The sequence below is a fragment of the Camarhynchus parvulus genome, chromosome 1, assembly GCF_901933205.1.
Source record: "Camarhynchus parvulus chromosome 1, STF_HiC, whole genome shotgun sequence".
In the NCBI taxonomy this organism is placed as follows: Eukaryota; Metazoa; Chordata; class Aves; order Passeriformes; family Thraupidae; genus Camarhynchus; species Camarhynchus parvulus.
Genome location: NC_044571.1, coordinates 94,251,665 through 94,274,396, shown reverse-complemented (window position 1 = coordinate 94,274,396; position 22,732 = coordinate 94,251,665). Strand labels below are relative to the sequence as shown.

At 38.2% G+C, this 22,732-nt stretch overlaps 1 protein-coding gene across 1 annotated transcript; it reads right to left on the bottom strand.

Moving 5' to 3' along the window:
* Positions 1 to 78: 78 nt before the first annotated feature.
* On the bottom strand, positions 79 to 22,632 carry ATG3 (autophagy related 3). The gene is made up of 12 exons (XM_030970211.1): positions 22,467 to 22,632; positions 19,739 to 19,780; positions 16,540 to 16,589; positions 15,350 to 15,420; positions 13,525 to 13,632; positions 11,905 to 11,954; positions 9,215 to 9,296; positions 8,666 to 8,700; positions 7,768 to 7,923; positions 7,049 to 7,176; positions 1,542 to 1,610; positions 79 to 300 (listed from the first exon to the last, which is right to left on the bottom strand). Exons 1-12 carry the CDS (start codon positions 22,536 to 22,538, stop codon positions 219 to 221), a joined length of 945 nt encoding a protein of 314 aa, XP_030826071.1. The 5' UTR covers positions 22,539 to 22,632; the 3' UTR covers positions 79 to 218.
* Between the last annotated feature and the right edge of the window lie 100 nt (positions 22,633 to 22,732).

Below are 22,732 nucleotides of genomic sequence, written 5' to 3'. Positions count from 1 at the left end.
CCACCTCTTAGTGAAGCATCTGTACTGGAATGAAAGTGATTTATTTATATTACACACAGAGATTTTCATTAAAAAGGCTGGTAATGGAACATTTTATTTTAATGCATCAAGTTGATAAAAGATTAGTTACAGAAATTGTGTATAATGTTGTATAAGTGACATAGATGGGTCATTTAAAAAAAGATTTGATAATTAGAGGAACACATCTCTTATTTTAGTTACATCGTAAAGTGCCTTGTGTAGTCGTATTCTATCGTTGGAATGACAGCCTGTACAAATTTCAAGAAAATAAGAAGGTACCTGAGTTTCTTATTAAGGAAAATGTACAATAGCTAGAAATCCAGCAAAACAAAGCAGAAGTCACATTCTTTGCAGAGAAGAGTTCCCTTGTATATGTCACTTTCAAACGCATGCTGGGCCTGAATTTGCAGTCTGGAGTATATTGAATAATTACAATCTAAAGTCTCTGTCCATGTGGGAAAGAGGCAGATAGAAAACTAAAAATTTAATAGAAATCACTACTTTCAATTGACTATTAAGTTACATTGGTACTGGATGTAAGTAAACCCAACTGTTTTGACATAATAGTCTCACAGACCATTTCTTCACAAACAGAAGATGTATGAAAATGAATAAAGAAATGCTAAAAATGCACCAATTTGTTAAGTGATTAAAAAAAAAGAAAAACAACAACAACAACAAAAAGCCACCTGCAACTACTGAGGACTAGGTGACTTGAATCGTGACAGACAAGTTATTTTCCAGTTCAGTTCCAGCTGCTTGTTGCACAAATTGAGCAAGTCTCAACTCATACAGTAAATGAGAATTTTACTGATTCAAGACCTTTAGCTGCTCAGTAATTCCTGCTTATTTGCCCTACAGCAGCAAAGAACACTATTTTGAAAGGACATATTTGCTTTTATCATGGAGGTTGCTCTAGTCAGGAAGTATACTATTGATTACTACAAAGTATAACTAAGATCACTCAGCTTCCTGAAAGAAAATTTTGTGAGGCATTTGATATTGATGTTCAGAGTGGTTTAAGTGATTTTCATTGCTTTTTGTCAGCAATGTTGTTTTACCAAGATATTGCTCACATGCACAATAGAGAATAGTGGGACTTCTACATCTTTGAGAAATTAGTTTCAGATTAAAATCCAATACAAAAGCTGCTCTGCTAAGCAGTGATTACACTCTGGATGGGGTATGTGAACCTCCAGTCTCACACTCCTATACTGGCATCTTCCATTGGATGCTCATAGCTACCTCCTTCACACCCTTACAAACAAGGGCTCAATCCTGTCCCTTCAAACCTGCCTGCCTTCCCCACTGCTCCTGCCATACACCACCTCATGTTCCCCCAAAAACTTAATGGAGTCTGTTAGCACAACGGAGCTGATGCCAGAACTCCAGCAAATGTTACCCCAAGCTGCTATTCACTGCTTTCACACATAATTGTGCTTCAGCTTATGACCCTTGAGGTAACAGATCTTACACTGCAAGAAGTGTCCAAGAATCTGTGTAATAATGAAAAAGGATACATGTGAACTCCAAGTTCTCCCCCACCTTCTGCAACAGTCTCGATTATTTTCTTCATGACTTCTGCATGCCTGAAAAACAGATCAGAAACAAAACATTTTAAGGAAGAGGCAACCCCCTCTTCATCAGGATGAATAGGTTTTGTGCAAATTAGACAATTTTGGACCATTAGGTTCAGAAGCAGCAAGATGAAATTTTCAGTTTACCGAGAAAGTAAAATAGCAACAGTAACTGAAAATTAACATTAAATGATGAATGTAACATTATTTAACAGCTCCTTACATTCCCACAGAAAGCCAAGAATGAAGTATGCTAAAATGTAGATTCAATGCCCTATGTCAAATGTATGCTTTAATGTAGAGTGCCACTAGAGTGAATGTATACCGCTTGACACCAGTATAACTTTTAATCGCTAAATGCCAATAGCATTTAATGCCAATAAAGTCCCCAGCTAAGTCCCTAGAAGGTAATACTGACAAGCAGCCAGCCACCAGAAGTCCTAGATACCCCTGAAGATGATATCTAGAAACTGCTGTATCATTTTTAGCTGTCTCTGCTGCACTCAAACTTGTAAAATTTGAAGAGGTTTAAAACACTAAAACAATTAATAGTTTCCCAGGAAAGGCAGATTAAATCAACCCTGCATAAATTCAGAACTATTGCTCTAGGAATGGTTTAGGGTATGGAAACTTTCTCTGGTGGTAACTTGGGTTCTATAGCAAATCAACAGTTTCTAAGCTAGTTTCTTCTTGTAATTGTATTATTGTAAAGCACTACAGGGAAGGATAAACACTTCTCAGCTCACTGAGTTTTTACATTCTTATCAGCGACATCCCAGACCTGCTATCAACCACACGGTATTTGTGCAAAAAGCCAATCCTGGGAATGCAACACAAAATCACAGAATAGCCAGGGCTGGAAGAGACTGGTCATCATCTAGTCTAAAGCCCTCCTTGCTCAATAAGCAGTCAACTAGAACAGATCACTCAGTGTTGAGTGCTAAAACTTGTCTGCTATAGTTTGGAATATCCTTAATGATAAAGACTTCAAAACTTTTAATGACCAGCTACAATTTGGAAGTAATGTTCTTGTTTTCAAAGCAGTTCTTGTATCCCGTAAACTAAGGGATGAAGAACATATCAAATCAGAGGGGAGAACTACTGTATGTTAAATTATGTTTTATTTATGTACCTTTAACACAAACTCCCAGGTTGTAGAATTAATCTTACTTTTATGTATACTTCAACCTTGTTTTAAATGGAGGATTCTGCAGGTAATCTTCACCAGTGACATAATACACGGCTGTGGGCGTCCATCTACACAGCACTGCAGGTAAGTGAGCAGCAGTAGTTTAAAATACCCATCCCAAAACAACCAAAGTGCCAGCTGAAAAGAAGGATGAGTGGGAAGCAGAGTTTGCATAACTTTCTGACCATGTCTTGATACCAGTATGTCAATCTAAATAGCTGACCAGCAACTGGCATTTAGTAATTGCCTCCAAAGTCATCATGCTGCCAGTAGCTGCAAACAAGGAAGGAAGCTGTTGCAAAGTTACCAAGACAAACTGTAAACAGGAACATGCAAGTCTGGGGAAATATTAAAGGTCAGCATTTGTCATTTACTGTTGGTCTTTGCAAGTCAACTAACCCTCAGAGCTGATTCCAATTCTGGATCCCCATGATGCCCTGCGGAACACATGCCATTTCAGGTGCCAAGGCCAGCTGCTTCTCTGTAGGAAGCTAGCCACTGCCAAAACTTAAGTTTTGACCTTATGCATAACTGTGGACTGGTTTTTTTACTGGCACAGAATACAGGTCACCATGCAGCCATCAGAAGTCCTCAACAGCATTCTGACCCAACTTCATACATCTTAATGACATTAGTTCTTTTTTGTTTTCTAAGAACTATTCTGGTGCCTCTAATTCTATAATGGCCACAGAGTAATGGTCATTCTCGCTGTCATACAGTTACTCATGAAAAGCTTTGCAGGTGCTTTATAAACTTCATAAAGTTTGTTCCATGTTTTCAGCTCCTTCTGTAAGAAAACTTGGAGGAATGAGCATAAAATATATAAATACACTACACAAAGGAAATAAATAACTTTTGAAGAAATGTAAGCTAAAATACCGTGCCATCTAGAAATCTTTCCCTGCAGATATTTAGAGCACATTAGAAGCAAAAAGAGTTCAGAAGCCTATCACTATTCTGAAATGGAGACAAACAAGTCCTTGGAATCAGTGCAAGAAATTATGATTTAACTGTAAATGTGTTTAGTAGTTAACCTGTTTGACAGTCCCTTCATAGCACACAAAGAAAAAGATGAGAATCGTGATTAAAGCAGTTTACAGCAATTAATGAGGAAGTTGACTATGTTCTTCCCAGTACCATAAAAATGCTGAAAAGAACTACAACTTACAGAAGGGCTGTAAGATGAACAATTTTCACTAACTACTCAAAATAGAAGTTATCTCAAGCAGCTGACAGTGGCATCCGACTGCTGTTTCTTTCCTTTCTCTGACACCAGGATATGCACATTGCAATAAAAATGTTTGGAATCATACAAATATCCTACATTACACAATTTCTATAACATTATGGGAAGCAACAGCAGCAGACATAACTAAACAGTCATAGCTCCTAGCTGAATTGAAAACAAAGCAACAAGTTTGGCTGTTGGTTTTTATCCAGAAGCCCAGACCTTCTCAGCTGTTAGCCTTACCAATTTGAAAAAAACAGAATAGCTTACTTGGAAAGTAAGAAAACATTCTTAAAACCTCCATTTTGGATATGCTGTTAGCCTCTTTCTTCACAGCCTCAACACTACCTTTTAAACTCTTTCCAGCGTTAAGCAGTTGCAGATCCATGACAACACTCTTTGAGAAGGGCTACAGTTTCCTCCATTTTAAGACTAGCAACAGAGCTGTTTCACCTCACTATCCACCATCTCCTTCATGCTTAAAACTAAAACAAGTCTCATGATGTAAACCATTCCTTCAAGCATAAGTGTAGATTACATAACAAAGGAACTGGCACTTCACTGGCTGCAGAGGAAGTAAAAACATGACCACAGTGCTCTCACCTGTGAAGAGACTCAACCCAAATGCAGAGATTAGCAGCGCACTGCTAACACCTCTGCAGAGCAGTAACTAAAATTAAGCAGATAAAATTGCAGCCACAGCCCAGTATAAACCCCACAGTTCTACCTAGTCAGTGAGGGCTATCATGCTGAAATATCTCTGCATCTTTGTCTGTTCTTAGAGTGCCCTTCAAATACACATCAACAGGAGCTTCTTCCCAACCAATTTACTAGCAAGGCTTCCAGCAAACACAAAGTAAATTAAATTTTGGCTTCAGGATTTTTTTCTTCCTTTTCTCCTATTAATCATCTTCCCAGTCAGTCTGTTAAGACCTCCTACATTCCTCCCACTTGACACTCCATCAAAAACACTAGTTGCACAAAAAAGATACATCCATTTTTTGTCCAAAATCCTTTGGACAGCAAACAGTAAGACAGTCTAAGTCACTGACAGGTTGAGATTATGACTGGTTTGTTCATGCAAGGTACAAATCATAACACCTTACAGGATTCAAACCAAAGATCTACCTGGTTCTCCTTCCTATTTTATAGTACATGCTCAATAAAGAGGCTGGAACAAGCATCTCATAAATGCTCTGTCCAAAGCACTACTAGAACTGCATTTCTAGCATACTGCTGGAAATTACCCGGGGACTTTCTTATTCTGAACCCTTCTAGTAACTACACTTTAAACTTTGACAAATTTTTATTTCATTAACATACTATTGCTTAAATAAGTACTTAGTTTAGTTAGGTGGTGCGTGCAGAAATTAACCCTTTCTAGCTTTGAAAATGCCAGCAGAGTAGCATTCAATGCCACCAGTTTCACTATTGGAAGAAAACATAAATCCTATTACTTCGCCTCCTGTGTCATTCATAGTGAAGGTCACCGATATCATAACTCCCTGCTCAGCTTTTTTCAAATATTAAGGGGCAGAGATTATTCAATCCTTTCTTATGGGAAAGACCTTTATAACTTCAGTTATCGCACACAAATCTCCACATTTTTCCCAGTTTTTAGTCTTCTTTCACCTCATAGACTACAGAACAGATGACCAGAGCTGTACTCCAGCATTCAACATGTGGTGGTCCCAGAGATTAACAGAGGCCTTATGTTGTTTTACGCTCTATTCTTTATCCTTCACTTTGCAGTTCTTCCAGTTCTGCTTCTTGTATTACTCTTGAGCACCCAGGCTGACATTTTCATGTTAATGCAGACTTAAACCTGATGATTTAAAGACCAAGAATAAATTTTACTACTCCAAAATTTTCAACTAGACCACTAGAGGGAAAAAAATTACTTCCCAGTACAACGGCTTCTCTGCTCAATACTGTCCATATGTATGTAGACTGCTTGGCAAAAGCAAACACTTTTAAAAAGCAGCAGCTAATGAACTGTGAACTGCAAGAAACATGATATACAGATTTACAAAGCACATGAATAAGACCAAAATTAGCCATAAAATACTTGTTGCAAAGTTCCCTTGCTCTCTTCTCTAAAGACTAATGAACAAATAAATGCTAAGCCAGAAGCTCAGAGTTCAAAGAATGCTTTGAGTCTGTGGAAATGACCACAAGCTGGTCAACAAGTTGATTATTTGACACTCAGCTAGTTACATGGATAGCCCAAGTGTTTAAGTCAAAGGAAATTAAACTTAAACTGGCAATCCAAACTCTATATGTTTTTCTTTTAAACATATGCAATCATACAAGGATTTTCTTAAAGGTAAAAGCCCAGATTTGTACCTCCAGGAACTTCATACTGTCAAGAAGAATTACACTGTTTCAGATACTGGCTCTGTATCACTAAGACACCTAAAAGGATGTTAGGGCCTACATCTAAGACAAGATGCACCTTTCAAAGACTCAAACTACAGGCTGCCTATTTCTTAGGTGAGAAACATGGAAAATGGTACATTAAATACCCAAAAAAAACAACTGTGTTTTGCAGTTGTGTTCAACAAATACTTCGGTGCAACAAGCACAATCTCTCTACTAATGAGTGCAAAATTTAAAGGGGAGCAGGAGGTAGTTAGCATAAAACAAGAAACTGCTATTTAATGTTCAAATAGCCTTTTCATCTGTCAAAAGTATACACTGTACTGCTATTCTCCCCAAAAAGTAGACAAAAGTATAAAACTTTATTTAATGGAATTTTGGTAGTCTGCCACCTCCTGGAGTACATAGAGAAGATGAGTTAAAAAAGCAGGTTGATCAGTGAAGACAGTGCTAACTGCAGAACACGCTGCAGTGAGCACTGGAATGAACTCAGATAACTGCTGGTCACTTCCTTTCATACTGCCTCAGAAGCTAACAGACCACTACAGTAGCCAATTGTAGACATATGTCTAGAAGACCTGAAAAAAACCCTTAACTAAAGCAGTGAAGTGCCTTGTATCTGCAGGCTGTATCAGACCAGAAAAAAAGACTTACCTGCATGGATGAACTGAACACATGGGAGGTGGAGGAAGATGAGGATGGTTTTCAATGGTCACTGTTTTTTTGACGTGATCTTGACTAATATCTTCATACATATGCTCTACTGTTAGAGGCTGCCGCTGCTAGAGAGGAACAAGGAACACGAGAAAAAAAAGTGTTACTAACAAAGAATCTTGCTCCTTTCTAACATCAGTAACAGATGATGCTCCAAAAATTACAGGCATCTAAAATATAAACGTTCTGAAGGTACAGTGAAAGAACTGTGTTAAAATCCATATGTTATAAAAATAGTACTGCACAGATTTTCCTTTGAGTGGTGTAGTCAACGTATTTAAAAACCGACTAGGTTCCCATCTGGGTATTTGAGCAGTGGGCCCTACCCAACTTTAACTCAAGAAACGTAGTGATTAAAGGGAAGAACTATTTATATATTCCTTCCTTTCTGAAGGAGATGAAAAGACATACCTGCTTCTACAGTGCAAAAACACCAGTGGTTTCCTTCAAAATGTGTTCAGTTATCAAGTGCAGTTTTCAGTGAATCGTTCCAACTTATTCCAAGTAAAATAAAAGTCCTGCCTACAAGCCTATGCTGCTTAACGGTTTTCTCACCATTTTTTCCTTTACATTTCTATTGTAAATAAGCAACAAAATAGTCTACTTGATACAGTGAGCCTAATTTCACAGAAGTAGGAAAAACCCCAAAATAGATATACCTCATCATATCCAAATAACCAGAGCCTTGGAGTTTGGTAATATTTGTCATAAGTGATGTAGAGGTCATAGGTTCTAGTCTGTAGAATAGCATCTTCCCCTCCAACATCAACTTTAGTTTTGTTAGCGTCTACAATCTGTCGTGTGTCAAGCGTTGCCTGGTTCAAGGTAAAAATAACAAGATTAGAATAATCTTGCTTGAGTTCCCTCCTTTCCCATCCTAAGTAGTTATGTAAAACTGTAAAACTTTTAATAATGTTCTTAAGTGGGCACAAAAAAAACCCAACTTATGGTTTGTTTTTATTTCTAAATTAGGAGCATCAGTTTCTCCCCCAAAAAGTATTTTTGTTTTATTTTTGGGGATTTTTTTTTTTACTTTTCAAAAAAGGTCTGATTTTGTAAGGAAGTAGGCAGCTATGCTGTTACACTCCCTTACCTTCTTTCATAAACAACAGACAATTCCTATGAAATTCAGAATGCAAAGGTCTCAGTTTGTGCAGGTTCATGAAGACCTTAGCATAGTACCACAAATAATGAGGCCTTCTGTTTTCTCTATAAAAGTCTGATGGATTGGTGTAATCTAGTGAACCTACAGGCCACTCATCCTCCCTGTGTAAGCCCCAAGAACCACAATTGCATTTTTTAACTTCTTGTGAATACAGCTCTGTGTGTACAAACAGAGCAAAAAGGATTAGCAAAACCAAGGAATATTTCCGTGGGAAAAATCTTTGAGGACCCAAGGGTTCAAGTTAGTGCAGTAGATTGGCAGGAGACAAATCCATAGGAATCCAAGCTCAGTAACCCTATTACTCATAATCTTGTTATTTCACCCATTTATCATTATTTTTATTTCGCTTGTGCTTATATTGTAACAGGCAAGATAGAGAACTGTTCACTCACATCATCTGTCTCCAATAGCCCACTTTCTTCATACTCTGAAAAGAAGACCCATAAAATTCTGTGTTCAGCTTGTAGCCAGTCATTATATTTGTCATTCATAAACAACTACTTTAAAAAAATCTACATGTATCTAAAGAAGTTTTATTCAGGTCACCTTCCCAATCCCCAAACCAGACTATCCCTTTTTAAACACAAATTTGACCAAGACTACAGTAAGTAGGTGGAGCTATATTTCAGTGATTTTATATAGGCAGATTGAGTTTAAGTGTAGGTACGAAGCTGGAAGGAAGCTGTGCTAAATCCCTAATTTATACTTTCTTAGATCTGTTCTGCTACACAATTTTCCAGTCACTAACATTCAGTCAGGTTTTTGGCACACAAGTTAGAGTAAACATGCATCCATAAAACCATACAAAGGACACTAAAGAGCACAGGCCTACTGAAATTTTTCAGCATGAATTCCTTGCAAAGAATGAGTGGTGTTTTAGAGTGTACTGCTTTAGTTAAAGACCTGAAATAAAACATGTCCCACCCAAGTTAAAGAAATACCTTCCATGTCTGCAGCTTCTCCTTCATCTTCCTCATCATCATCTTCACAAGATGCTGAACACTCTGGTATTTTTATATTATCCTTTAGAAGTTAAATTGAAAATACTGCTTTAATGACTGTTGCATCTACATAGCCTAACAGCCCCAAAAAATTGAAGGTGTTAAGTCCAGTCAACACATTGAGTGAGCCAGAAAGATAATTTCTGAAATATTAAAGAGGACTACACTGAACTCAAATATTTGCTTAATAACTCATTCTTGTTTCAAAGTCCTATTATGATATCAAAAATCCATTTAAAAAGTTTTCCTTTGACTTTGCAATTTGGAATTATTTAATTCCTAAACAAAGAAAAGTGACCATGGTGTTAAACAATCAAGAGATCCACCTATCTCAAATGAAAGGCAGTAACTAAACAGCTAAGACTAAACACGTAGATTAAGATATTTTAAATTCTAACCCACAGCCAACTGTGCAGCAGTTATCATAAAATATCTCAAGGAAGGGACCCATAAGGATGATCGAGTCCAACCCCCTCCTCTTTGTGGGACTACATAAACTCTATTATATGACTAAAAGTGTCACCTGCTAGGGAGGATCAAACAGGAAAGCCTTATAAATATGATTGCCTGGCAAAAGACTTTGAGAAAATGGAAACTATAAGTGAGATTGAAATGAAAGCAAGCTTTGAGATCCCTTAGTTACTGAACAATGGGAAAACGATGTGGCAGGCTGAAGGTAATCCCCTTTTAATGAAACAATACCCTCTGCTTGCAGGCAGGTCCAAGGGTCAGAGCAGACCCTGCCAGCTTGGCAGAAGGGGTCCAAAGAGTAGTTTTTAGGGTTTAAAATGTAGCACAGTATGGTAATGTAGTGATTCTTATAGGCTGTATGGAAATGCTATAGGATTTGTATCTTGTACTAGATTGGTTAGTGAGAAGCAGAATATTCAACACAGAAGATGATTTATTGTATTGTAACAGGAACTTTGCTGTCTTAGCTCTTACTTACTTACTTTCTTTCCATACTCTCACTCTTGCCTCTTAGCTCTTACCCCTTTTACTCTCTTATGCTTTTACGCTCTTACTCTCTCATCCTCTCTGACCCCCCTCTTCTCTCGGGCCTGCTGGGAGCTGCAGCTGGCAGCTCCCAGCAGGGCCCTGCATCCGTGCCCTTTGGAATAAACCGCAAGTTCCACGACCTGGCTTCAGAGATCCCTCGTCTCCGTCCATCCTGACCATGCTGACCCCCCGTCACTCCTACAGTCACCTAGTTTCCCAGACTGTGAGCCCTGTCCATAATTTTTTGAAAACACAAGAATCACAAAAGGTATCACATTTTTATATAATTCTGCAATGCAAGAATTACAGTCTAACAGAAACAAATACAGCACAAGCCCACAGGTAACTTTTGGGCCTTGCATAGCATAGAATCCAATGGACAGACGACTCCAAAGAAATTCAGAAAGTAAAGGTTTTAATTTACAGAGATTTCATAAAGATTTTAGGAGAATACTCCTAATAACTACTACAGTTAGAAGCTCCTCTAATTCTGAGCATGAGGTAGCTGATTTTTCATTTAAAATATCCAAACCACCAAAACCAATATAAAACTAAGTGACAAAGTGCATTGTCAAACAGAACATCAGCATGAAAGAGCTGTCCTCCTGGATTGGCCCTGCAAGCAAGCAAGTTTTTCTACACACAACAGAAATAAAATCCAATGCAAAACACAAAACAGGAGTTATAAATCAAAGTAACATTCTGCAAGTATTGTGTTTTGCAGAACAAATGATCAACTTTAGTTATTCCTTGAGTATTGCTTCCACGCTCATGTTACTGACTTGTAAAAAAGCAGTATTTTTACTATATTCAGCAAAGTAATTTGGAATATCTGCACTTCACTGCTCATCAAATCGATAGCATTTTGAGCTGTTTATAATCATGCAGTAACATAGGGCTGCCCATTTTTTCCCCCTAATTTTTAGAATCCAAAGCTTCTTGGATGCTCACAGCACACAGACAGAACTCCCCATACAAGTTCATCTTTAAAAGCATTTTGTGTCTCTGTGACTTTCTTCATGTTTCTTAAACATGATAGCCAATACCTTTGCATTTCAAGTACTCCCTGAGGACTTAAATTTCAGGTTTGTTTCCTGCTGAAGTGACTTTCTGGAAACATGCAGAAACTGAGGACTTCATAACATGTATACATTTAAACAAGTAAGGTTCTTCTAAACCGAAGGACATAAATCTGTCAAACTGGACCAATGTGCTAAAAGTCTGCCTGCTATAGTTGAAGACCACAAAGAAATACTTTACATTCCCACGTTACTTTTCCACATAAAAATTTCTTTACATTGGATTTCCAAACACTAATGTCTTGGAACACAAATGTTCAAGACATTGGAACGTTTATGTTCATTTTCAGTTTGTAGAAGCCTGGCACAGGAGCACACTGGCTAAAGACATTTCAAAAAGACAAATGCTTCAACAAACACAGCAATAAGGAGATGCACATGCTTAGACTAATATCACAGGCTCTGAGGGTCAATGTACATCTGCAAAACAATTCATGATGAAATATAATTTAATCTTTCACAGGGAGTACTGGAGTACTAGATTGACACTGGTAAAACCACTATTACCATCAGGTCTGTAATAAAGCATCAGAAAAATTTAGAAACAAGTACCTTACTGTCTAGTGTAATCTCCTTAACTGCCTCTGTTGCACCCACTATACCTGTAAATTGAACAGGAAGTTTGTGTTAAAAAAAGCTTCGTTCTTGGTTAGAGAACAGCATAGAAAGAGTTTGCAAGGATTTCAAACGCAGTGTCTCATCATTCCAAGTCACATCTCAACAACATTGATACGTGAGAGGCTGTTCATTTGGTACTGGACATCCCTAAGCAAACCATACCAGTAACACAGAGCGCCACAGCACAGATGCGCCACGTCTTAAAAAATCTGTGATAGAACTCTGTGAATTTGGACTTCTATTTTAAGGTATTTTTGCACAAAAGTGAATTCAGGAGAGGCACTCACATCACAGCAATGAAACTCAGCTTCATTAAAAAGGCAGGCACTTATGAGTATTTCTGAGCTTCCTGAAAGCAATGACAAAGCAAAATGTAGCACAACACTCAATGCTTTTAGCTGAGGAGAAGTGATGGTATAAAACCACCCCAAATCATAGAAGAGATCCAATCCCTAATTGGAAGAGGTCCAATCTTGAGATCCTCCCCCTAATAAGCCTTCTAATTCTTACTACAGTTCTCACACAGTACCTTTTGGGATAACGCCAAGATTCTGCTTTAACAGAGTATATTTATCTGATTAACTTTTCAGCTGTGGAAACAGATTTTATCTCATTTGACAGCATTTAGAGACCTGGCAAGGTTTAGCCAGGGTGTTACAGCTGTGCTGTACTGCATGGTGCCCAAACCAGTCAACTCTAAAAGGAAAAACCTGGCAAGGAGTCTATTCACAGCAGGGATAGATACTGCACTCTTAATTCAAGGACATGACTAAGCTATTTCAAATTATTTCTTTGGTGTGGAGGCATTAAATTATGAACTATGGTACCTTTAAGAATTGCCAGTGATGAAAAATATATGTCTACAGAAAAAAAGGCATCATCTCCAATGCTTTATCTCCCCACCCTGGCAAACTACTTAGAGAACTTTCTCCACATTACAGCAAAAAAATTTACACCAAAGAAAGCAAAAACTTAGAGGAGAACTTTTGGAAATGGTGGAGAAAACATCATTGAAGGACAGAATTTTATTAACACATCATGAAACAGATTAAAACTAATATAATTGCCAATTAGAAAAAAAACAAGTATTTTTAAGAAACTGTACTAGAAAAGCCAACGAGATAGATTCACATAATCAGTATTTTTTAGACCTCTTTATAAACACAAGCTCATTTAAGGGCTTATTGTAAAATAGGATCATCTCCCACTCTCATCTCTGAACTTAACATCTTTCTTTTTAGTACAGCATCCACAATTTAAACTAACATCATCTTCACAGGATTTCCTTACTAAGGAATGAGTCACTACACAGCCCATATTTTAAAATAATTTCCTAGAACTTTAGTGCCATCATCTCTGAAAAGGAGCCTGTTTCAAGCATATACAGCCACACAGTGAAACACTGTGTACCAATCAGGTGGGTAGCTGATAATGTAACTTTATTTCCTCTAGACTACATACTGTATTAGACATGTATTTAAAAAAGATTTTACTAAGAGTGGAAACTGAAAATCAGATTGCCAAATGCAAAGCCTGCAGCAAGACCTTGAATACCTGCATTGTGAAAAGTGTCTACCCATCCCCCATCACCATCATCTTCTTCTATAATTGCTTCCTGCTCGTCTGAATACTCCATCTGCTTACACCTTTTATAGCACGGCACTACAAAAAATGACAAAACAAAAAGAATGCAGTCAGTCATTGTTATACAAAACCAGACTGGAGCATGATATTGTCCTACAAGGCCTTCTAAAATGTGGCAATCTTTCATATATCCCCATTTAAGGAATCCTAAGGCTGTATTTCAAATGCAAAAGTATGAACTTCCAAAAATATGTTGATATGCTGTCCCACATATTTTACTTAATGTAAAATGCAATGATTGCTGTAGCCTTAGAAGTTCATCTTTCTATTAAGTATTAGAGCAGTTTCATCCAATCTCTTAAGGATTAAAATAGAATTAATTTCTCATTTGCTAACAACTGGAAAGAACCTGTAAGTTTTCTTCATACTGGTAAACAGCTAAGGACAACTTTGCCCGGATTTTCATGAGTTTTCCAAACTCATTTAGGCTATAGAATTGTGCTAAAAGTTTGCAGCAGCTACTTAAGCAATACATTAGGTACATCTAATTATAATTTAACATCTAGAAGTTTAGAAAGTCAGAATTCATGTAATATTACGAATAACTTCTGTCATGTGCATTACAGAGCCATTTAAATAGAGATTTAGATAACGTTTTCAGAAAATAGTCAAAGACTGAATATCTGATCTAGGCAAAGCAGGCATTTTCCAATAGTGTAAACAAGCACTATGCAGAAAATCCTCCTTCCTTTTCTATTAACATGGAGAAAAATAGATCTGCTGCATGAAGTGCAGCATTTGAAAACTGCTCTTTAACCTTTCAGAAAGGGATAAAAAGAGGTGTGAAAGTCAAAGTGAAGTAATCCAAAGACTTCTAAAATGAGATTTGTAGGATGGTTCCCAGTCTCAACTACAGCCCACAACTTTTACTCCGGTGGGAGGCCAGTGTGACACCAGCAGCAGGAAGCACATTATTTTGGAATGTGATCTAGAGGATCAGAGCAACAAGGAACCTCACTAGTGGCAGGAAAAGAAACAAAGCAGATCAGCTGGCTATCAAACCATGAGGTCCCTGTCAGGAGAATGTCCAATGCTACTTTGTAATTTTCACATGATAGTGCACTGCAAGACTCCAAAAGCCAGCAAGGAAAATCGAAGTATATAATACAATCCTCTGCGGGCAAAAATTTCCTCAGGCTTTCTTAGTGCTAATGCTTCATCAAATAGCTTTGCCACATTTTCATACAAAATCCAAAAGATTTCCCCACAGTTGTGCCAAAATGTTATCCTTCTTATGCATTAAAAAGTCATCACCACATGTACTATATAAACACAACTATGAAGCTGAAAAAAATTAATTCAAGATTGTATTTATATGATTCTAATTGACAAGGGCATTGACTACATACTTGAATTAGAAGTATCAGTGTCACTATGAAAAATATTATGAGAACTCTTTAATAGCCTGAGTTTTCAAAGGAATGAGGAAAATAAACATATCTTCATTTTAGTCACCAAACATGAGTTGAAGCAAAGACAGACAAAGAGGCTAATAATGTTTAAAGTTCATTTATACTTCATCAAGGCAAGCTTTATGGCTCATATAAAGCTCTACTATAAAGTGGTCTAAGAAAAAGCACTAAGGAGTGCAGGAAAAACTTCTTCAATATTGCAAAGCCAGAGCATCCAAAGTGTGAGGTATTTGCTTCCCCTATCAATACAATTGGTAGAGCTGACAGCACAGTCAACCATACTGTCAATTCTAAGAACACTTATATTTAAATTTCAGGCTTACCATTTTTAGTTACCAGAAACTGTTTGTCTGTTGGCAGATAAGCTTTGACTTTAAGTTCTTCTCCTGAAGCCCTGTAAAATGAAGTGTACAATTTGAGAATTTGATAACTGCAAACAAAAGAACCCTTCTATTTTCACGTTGTGTCAGGAACATTTTATTTAATCGTCATGACCTATTCTCAGAATTGGTTTGTTATGACTTTACTCTTCCCTACATACATTTGGTATGGTGTTAGAAAGCTTGGCCACCCCAACTGTTCCGAGATCAAAACCATTTTATGCCTCAAAAACTTTCACCTTGAGATGGCCAAGCAAAGAATAATCTATTCTACGTACAATTTTCTAGGATCAGCATCAACCAAGTAGCAAACATCTGAAGAAAGCAGCTTCAGAAAAGCAAGAAATAGACATCTATAAATACAAAATCTGTCCATTGTCACTAGTGCTTAACTACTCTTAATTTCACATTACTCAAGCATTTGCCTTCACCTTTAGTGGTTTTTGGTTTGAAATAAGAGTAACATTCTAAATAGCCCATTCCAAACTGCTGCCAGACTCAACATCATGTTTTCTCTGAAGGAGGTGGCAAAGGGGTAATTTTTCCTTCTGCAATTCGAGGCTCAGTACAGAGCCTAGACTCTGATGACACCAACTGCACAAACAATGCTCATTTAGGAGCAGTTTCATAATGCAGGACATCAGTAAAACATAAGGAAGCACCTTATCTGCACCCTTACTGTGCACTAAACAGAAGACATTTCTAAGGGCAAACACTGCACAAAGTGAACTGCTGTGGGCTAACTTGAATACATTTATTAGCAAATGCTTGTCAAAATACACCATTTACAGCTACTGCCTGGCAATTCCAGTTGCACAGGGCCTTTGCTTTTTCAATCACCAAGACAAACCTAGAGAGACATGCTGCTACTGCAGCTAAGCACTAAAAGCATTCACAGTATATAACAGATTATTTCCCCTAAAACCTTAGAAAAACAAACAAATAATCCCCAAGCAAATCCTCATCTCAACTACTGCTCTACAGCAACTAGTAAGCTCTATAGAGCCATCATAAAAGTCTTACTGGAAAAGTACACTTACTGCTCTGACAACTGTATTACTAAATCCAATGGAAACACACCAAAGCATAGGTAAGGAATGCTAGCTTTCTACAATTCTTTGAATTTTCCTTACCATTGCCAAGTAGGACAGTGGTGAACTAAGTGGTCTCCAGCTGCAACAAACTGTTAAGGCAGGAAAAAATATTACTGTTACATATGGCCAAAGGCAACAATCTCAATTTTTTTTCAGCATTAGTATTTCAGTTCCACATTCCTTTGACCAATTAACTGCATAATTAACAAATGTTTCAATCAGAATGATTCTTTATTTTAACCCCGTATCTCAGCTACCCATGAAAAAGCAAAGATTAAATCAACTTCACCTGAAATGCTTAGTAAGCACCAAAGCAAATACAGTGTTTCAAAAGCTGTGATACTACCTGCCAGTCTAGTAAGAACCAAAATAGTATCTGGACCTAGTAAGACTGTTTACTTTGTAATAAAGAAATTATTTTTATTTGCCCCTATTCAAACTTTTGCAAAGATAAAAAAGAGCTTAATGTAAAAAAAAAGTTTCTTTCCTTGTTCAAAACAATCTTGCAGTAAGCAAAGTGAGACCATCAATCCACTGAATCAGTGAGAGAACTGCAACAAAGAAATAAATAGCACAGATTTTCTATAATGACCATCACTATAATAGCTGATCGCCGATGTAAACTAAAAATAGATTACCACTTACTTAGCACACTAAAAATCTTATCAGTAACTTTGTTCTGAATAAATAGTTTTTAAAAATATTCCCTCTGCTTGTTCTTAGTATCAAAGATGAAGCCTTTTATAAAATTGCATTACTATTTCAAAGCGATACTGTCACGTTGAACTTGCCAGCAATGTCATGCTAGACTTGTGCACAAACTCAAAATTCATGCAGCAAAGCCTAGCCCTCTGGGCTTGTCTTTGTAAACATAAATTGAGGAAGGCAACCTTGCACTCAAGTGATTTTTGTGGGCTTTGCAGCAGTCCCTTTGGAATATGAGGTGCACAGCTATTGCTACAGGTGCTCTCTTGTCTTGAAGTGCCAGTTTATACAACCACCCTCCCCAGCTGCCCAGGAGCTGCTGCAGTGTGACGTAACAGGCTTGCAGCAGGTCACGGCCATTTCCTCACCGCGTCCTCCAAAGGGAGGCGGATCAGCACAGCAGAAAACACCACAGTGCACTCTGCACACGGATTAACAAGCTTAATCTCCGCAAAAGTGCTTCCCTTTCATCTATTTTCAACAGAAACCTCTAGCAAAACTGAATCCTTTAAAAAAAACCCAGCAAACTCTCCCAATACACACGACACGGAAATTTTAAAACTCATTATCTCTTACATAGTAAACATAAATGAAACTCCAGAATTATTTCAAATTCTCTGTTCAAGGAATTGGAACTCTGTTTGTGACAGCAGTGTTGAGATATATTACCAAAGATGAAAAATCAGTGTAGTTTGTGGGTCTAACACTTACATAGCCCTAAAACAGCATTTGAAATTTCATCTACATTTTTTCACCTTAGGCAGAAAAATTGTCTCGTTGGTTTCACTTTCTATTTCTCAAGCGCTGATGCTACCTCATATCTGATCCAGTACTGCAAAGTGGAAGGAGATCAATTTTAGGAGATCTTATTTCTAGCCCTGAAGAGAATGATTTTAACAATTTCCCTGTATTCACACAATTAAAACAGGTGTCATCTTTTGGAGGTATTAACTAGTAAGAACTCATGACGGGCAAGAATTTTTTGAAAATAAATCAAGTGCACAGATAAGTGAAAAAAGGGAGTAGGTGTTGAGTTTGATTAATGAGTCATCTTTAGCCTTAATTTATTCATCCTCAGAGGCAAGCCACAGGAACCCCACAAAAATCTATACACCAGTTAGTGTCTTCAGACTAAAATACAGCTTAAATTACTCGAGAAATCCAAACTCATTCAGTAACCATTCCTATATAAAGACTGTCAAAGGGACAATCAGCAGGTCCATGCTTCAGCCTCATCTAAATTTACCAAAAAATTTAATCTTCCTATATAACTGGTTCCCTTGACTATTGTTTTGAAGGATCCAATTTATTCATCCCAGCAGCATCTAACTTGACACAGAGAACATGGACTATTCACATTCCTAGTGGTGTTTAAAGCCTGAAAACTGTTTAATGTAATACAGTGTGATTCTTGCTATGTTCTATAGAAGGTACCTTTTCTTAAAATACTACTGCAAATTCCTCTCCCATAAACCACAAAGGGATTAAGTATTGGTAGAACATTTGTCGAGACTTTCTCTGTTATTCTAGCTTATATACAATAAAGACTACGCATTATTGTTTAACATATATGAATATTTATAAACATACATACATACAGTTATCAGAACAAAACACCGTGTTGCTAAGCCTATTTTTCTGTGTGGTACTTCTGTGTCAGAGGAAGAGAATGGGTGTTTGCTTGCAGGGCAACACAGTAGAAAAATACAGGCACCAATATTAGGAAAAATACTTCTGTCCACATTATCTATCTGCATCAGTCATCATTTGTTCCGCTTTTTTTCCACCTCATCTTTACGATTTTTTATTTTTTCATTTTTCTTTCATTCTACCTAACAGTCTTGACACTGTTTTATTAGAACTCTGTAAAGACAAAGTATTTGCAGATCAATAGCACTTCAATATGAGAAAAAGCGTCAGGGAGAAATTAAAATAGCTCAACACAGACAGTGTTCTTACTGTTCCAGGAAAAAATCCTGTTTGTTGCTCTTTGCAACTTTTAGAGTTCTTAAAAAATACAACTTCTTGGCAGCAATTCAAAATACAACCTGCCTAAAACAGCCTATAGAGAAGAAGAGAGAAAAATAATAATCATTGGATACACAGTGTGGAGAAATATACGAAATGATCTTCACAGAGCCTTGGAAAAAACAGAGGTAAGCAAAGACTGTTCCAAAGATAAAAGCTCCCCTTCAAGTTCCTCAGAAGAAAGATTTTAAAAACCAATATATTCCCTCTTCAGTCCTGAACTCCCATGACAAATGGAGCTGTTGACCCAGCTTATTTACAATCTTTTCACAGCATAATAGAGGAAAGAAGCATCTCACATTCAGATGCCTAATGCGATCTCAGGAAAAATTATGTTTATCTACTTCAATCCGTAGAGTAAAAAAGGCTACTTAGAAATTTCACTTTATGGAAATTGTTTCAAGAAGCAATAATTGGCAAAGACATGATCTGTTTAACATGGTCGTTTTGCATTAAAAAAATGCATCATTACTTTCAAAATAAATTTAAGTTTCTATATACTTACTTCTTCAGGTGTGATTACTCCAGTTTCTTTGAACTTGGACTCCTGCAAGAGAAAAGTTTAGAAATTTTGAGAACTACTGACAAATCAACACAATCCACTTTACTGGAAAGACAAACACCTTCTCTACTCTCATTTTGCAATTAGTTCTGTCCAGAGATCCAAGAATCAGCGTGGAGGCAACCTCTGCCACAACTGACAGGAAACTTACATTAGAATATAAGGAAGTAAGGCTCCCCAAAATTACTTGTTGCAAAATATGAGGTATTATGAAAAATTATCACCTATACAAAATAATTGTTTTTGCTACTGCCAATTATAGAAACAAGGAAGAAAAGATGACTGGCACTCAGTAGTACATTTGCCAGTAAGAAACAGAAAATCAGTTGGAATTGGTGATCTGGACTGTTAAGGACTCCAGAGTTGTAGGCATTGAACAGCATTGCAACGCATCACTATGAGGCTTTGCAGTTAAGTAAAGTCACGAATGAAGGACCAAACCAACTTTTCTCTGGGGTAGGAAAAGTTAAATACAAAGATTTAGTAATATACTCTCTTTTAATACCCATTTCTGTGCTTTTATCATGCACCCCATGGAAACAGCTTCCGTTTTTGCATATTGTTGTAGGGAGTTCTGTTGATGCAAGAATAGATGAATAGATGGTGAGCAGACACCAGACTTATTCTGCGTAAGAGAAATTAAGTACTTTAGCATTAAAGGCAACATTTATGAAGCTTAAGGATAACCCATCTTGTGTCATATTCAAATTTAGACGAAGTGTATTATGTTTTGACTTCTGGTAATTTGTTTCTTCAGAAAAAGCTCAAGTACCAAGGTATCCTACTGTTCCCCAGCATTAGAGCTATTCAAAACCGGCTTTTGACAGAGAATGCAATTTCAACCATGGCACAGCTGACTTCTTGCTCTAAGGAACCTATTTTTTCCCCCTATCTAGACTAAAAGCATCAACTGAATATGTCTTGCTCCCAGCCACAACTTCACCATATTCAACCAGCCGGAAAACATTGAACAAAAGCAGTCCCAGCTAAACTTGGTTATTTGCATTCCTTCACCCAGTGTATGCTATCACCTGTGCTACAGAAAATGAAAGGAGCACACCTGTTTCATATGTACTGATTACTGCCTTTCTACCTCAATTCTAAGGAAGAAATGCTTAAGAACAAGACAAAGATAAGGAAAACAGCAGCTCTACAAACATTAGTATATGCTAGGTGACTGAAACCAAAGTAATTTCAAGCGCTATAAAACTCAGAATCCTCAATAACACATTGAGCAACACCACAGTGGAGACAACTTACGGGTTCTCCTCAAAATGAACCATAAGCAGTAGGGAACATGCACAAACTTGTGTCTCTGGAATTACAGAAAGGAAACATGTAAAATATCCATCCTCTGTTCCCTGAGGGTAAATACCTCATTTTTCTGTGTAAGTAAACTCTTCAATTGTGAGAGACACAGGTCTAGTTTCTTTCAAAAATTACCAAGTTGGAGCATTATTTCCCCCTTGTAAAGGGAACTTATACACATGATATCAACACCTTCCATTTCTGGAAGCTTCTACTCCTGCCTTTTCCCAGTAATCCATCTGGACACAAGAATTCATCCACTATTACATCAGCTGTGCAACAACAACTGTACTACTGAACAACTCACTTCACCTTCCCTCGGCACAACTTCACTGCAACCCATAACATTTCACATTGGTGGGCAACTCTAGGACCAGGCAAGACTATGCCAAACACCACAGAGGGACAAGTTCAATTAATAACTGACTGCCCCTGCTATCTACCCAGAGAAGTAAGGTGCAGGGTGCAAAGCACATAAAAGGTCAAACCACAAAGCCACAGGCAGAGATACTTGTCGTAAACAAGTGTTTTTTTCAAAAGCATGCAGAAGCATCAAAATCAGTAATGAAAAAACTGCTGCCACTTGTATACAGATTTGGGGTTTATATAAGAAATTGTTTGCAAATAAGAGTCAGAGAATGGGATGTAGTCTCACAACAGCAGAAAACCATAATTTGTTTCTAGCTAAATATGCAGTGACAGGACCTATAACAGATGTGCTGCCTACTTTTATAATGACCCAATGGCACATTTCTGCTATTCTCAGCTACTTTGGTGGACACAGATTTGTATATTAATACTGCAATTCTAACACACGAATAAGCTGGCTATGTAAAACCTGCTCACACAACAAAGGTGTGGCTAATTTTGTTGTTTTAATTTGGGTTTTTTTATGTCAGCTGAAAAAGTTGCTCTTTACCCAAAATAACCATTGCAACGCAATTCCTAAAACCAGGCTCAAGCCTGTCTGTACGCTCGAATTTCAATTCCTGGACACACAACCACGTAAAACTTTCGTGACTTTTACAGAAAACGGCAACACATTTAAGTCATTCCTTGAGAAGCAGGAGCAGCAACACCTGTTCTTCGAGAGGCCCGCCCCTCCCAGATGGATGCTCCCCCCGCTGCGGGATGTGAGAGCCAGCCGAGATTCTCCCCATCCCAGCGCGGGATGAGGGCCGATAGCTGTGCCGGCCCGCCCAGCACCGCGCCCTTCCAGACCCGCAGCCACGCTGCTCCTCGGGCCCGGCGGACAAGGGCACCGACAGCCGCCTCCCGGGGCTCATGCAAGGAAGTGCGTCCGCAGGCAGGGGCGGCCATGGGTGTCCCTCCTCCCCATCCCGGCTCCCGCGCAGGACGGCACCTTGAGCACGGGCGTGAGATACTCGGCCACCTCCAGAGCCTTCCCCTTCACCGTGTTGATGACGTTCTGCATTGCGGCGGTTGGTCGGACGGACGAGCGGACAGACGAACAACGGCCGCCCCCCCGCCCTCGGCACGGCGCTCCCGCGGCCGCCGCCCACGTGACCCGCCCCTCACGTTCCCCCCGCCCCCCGTCGCACGCGTGTGACGACGCACGGTGCGCGCGCGCAGGGCGGGAAGGCGGAGGGGGCGGGGCTTCAGTTTGCG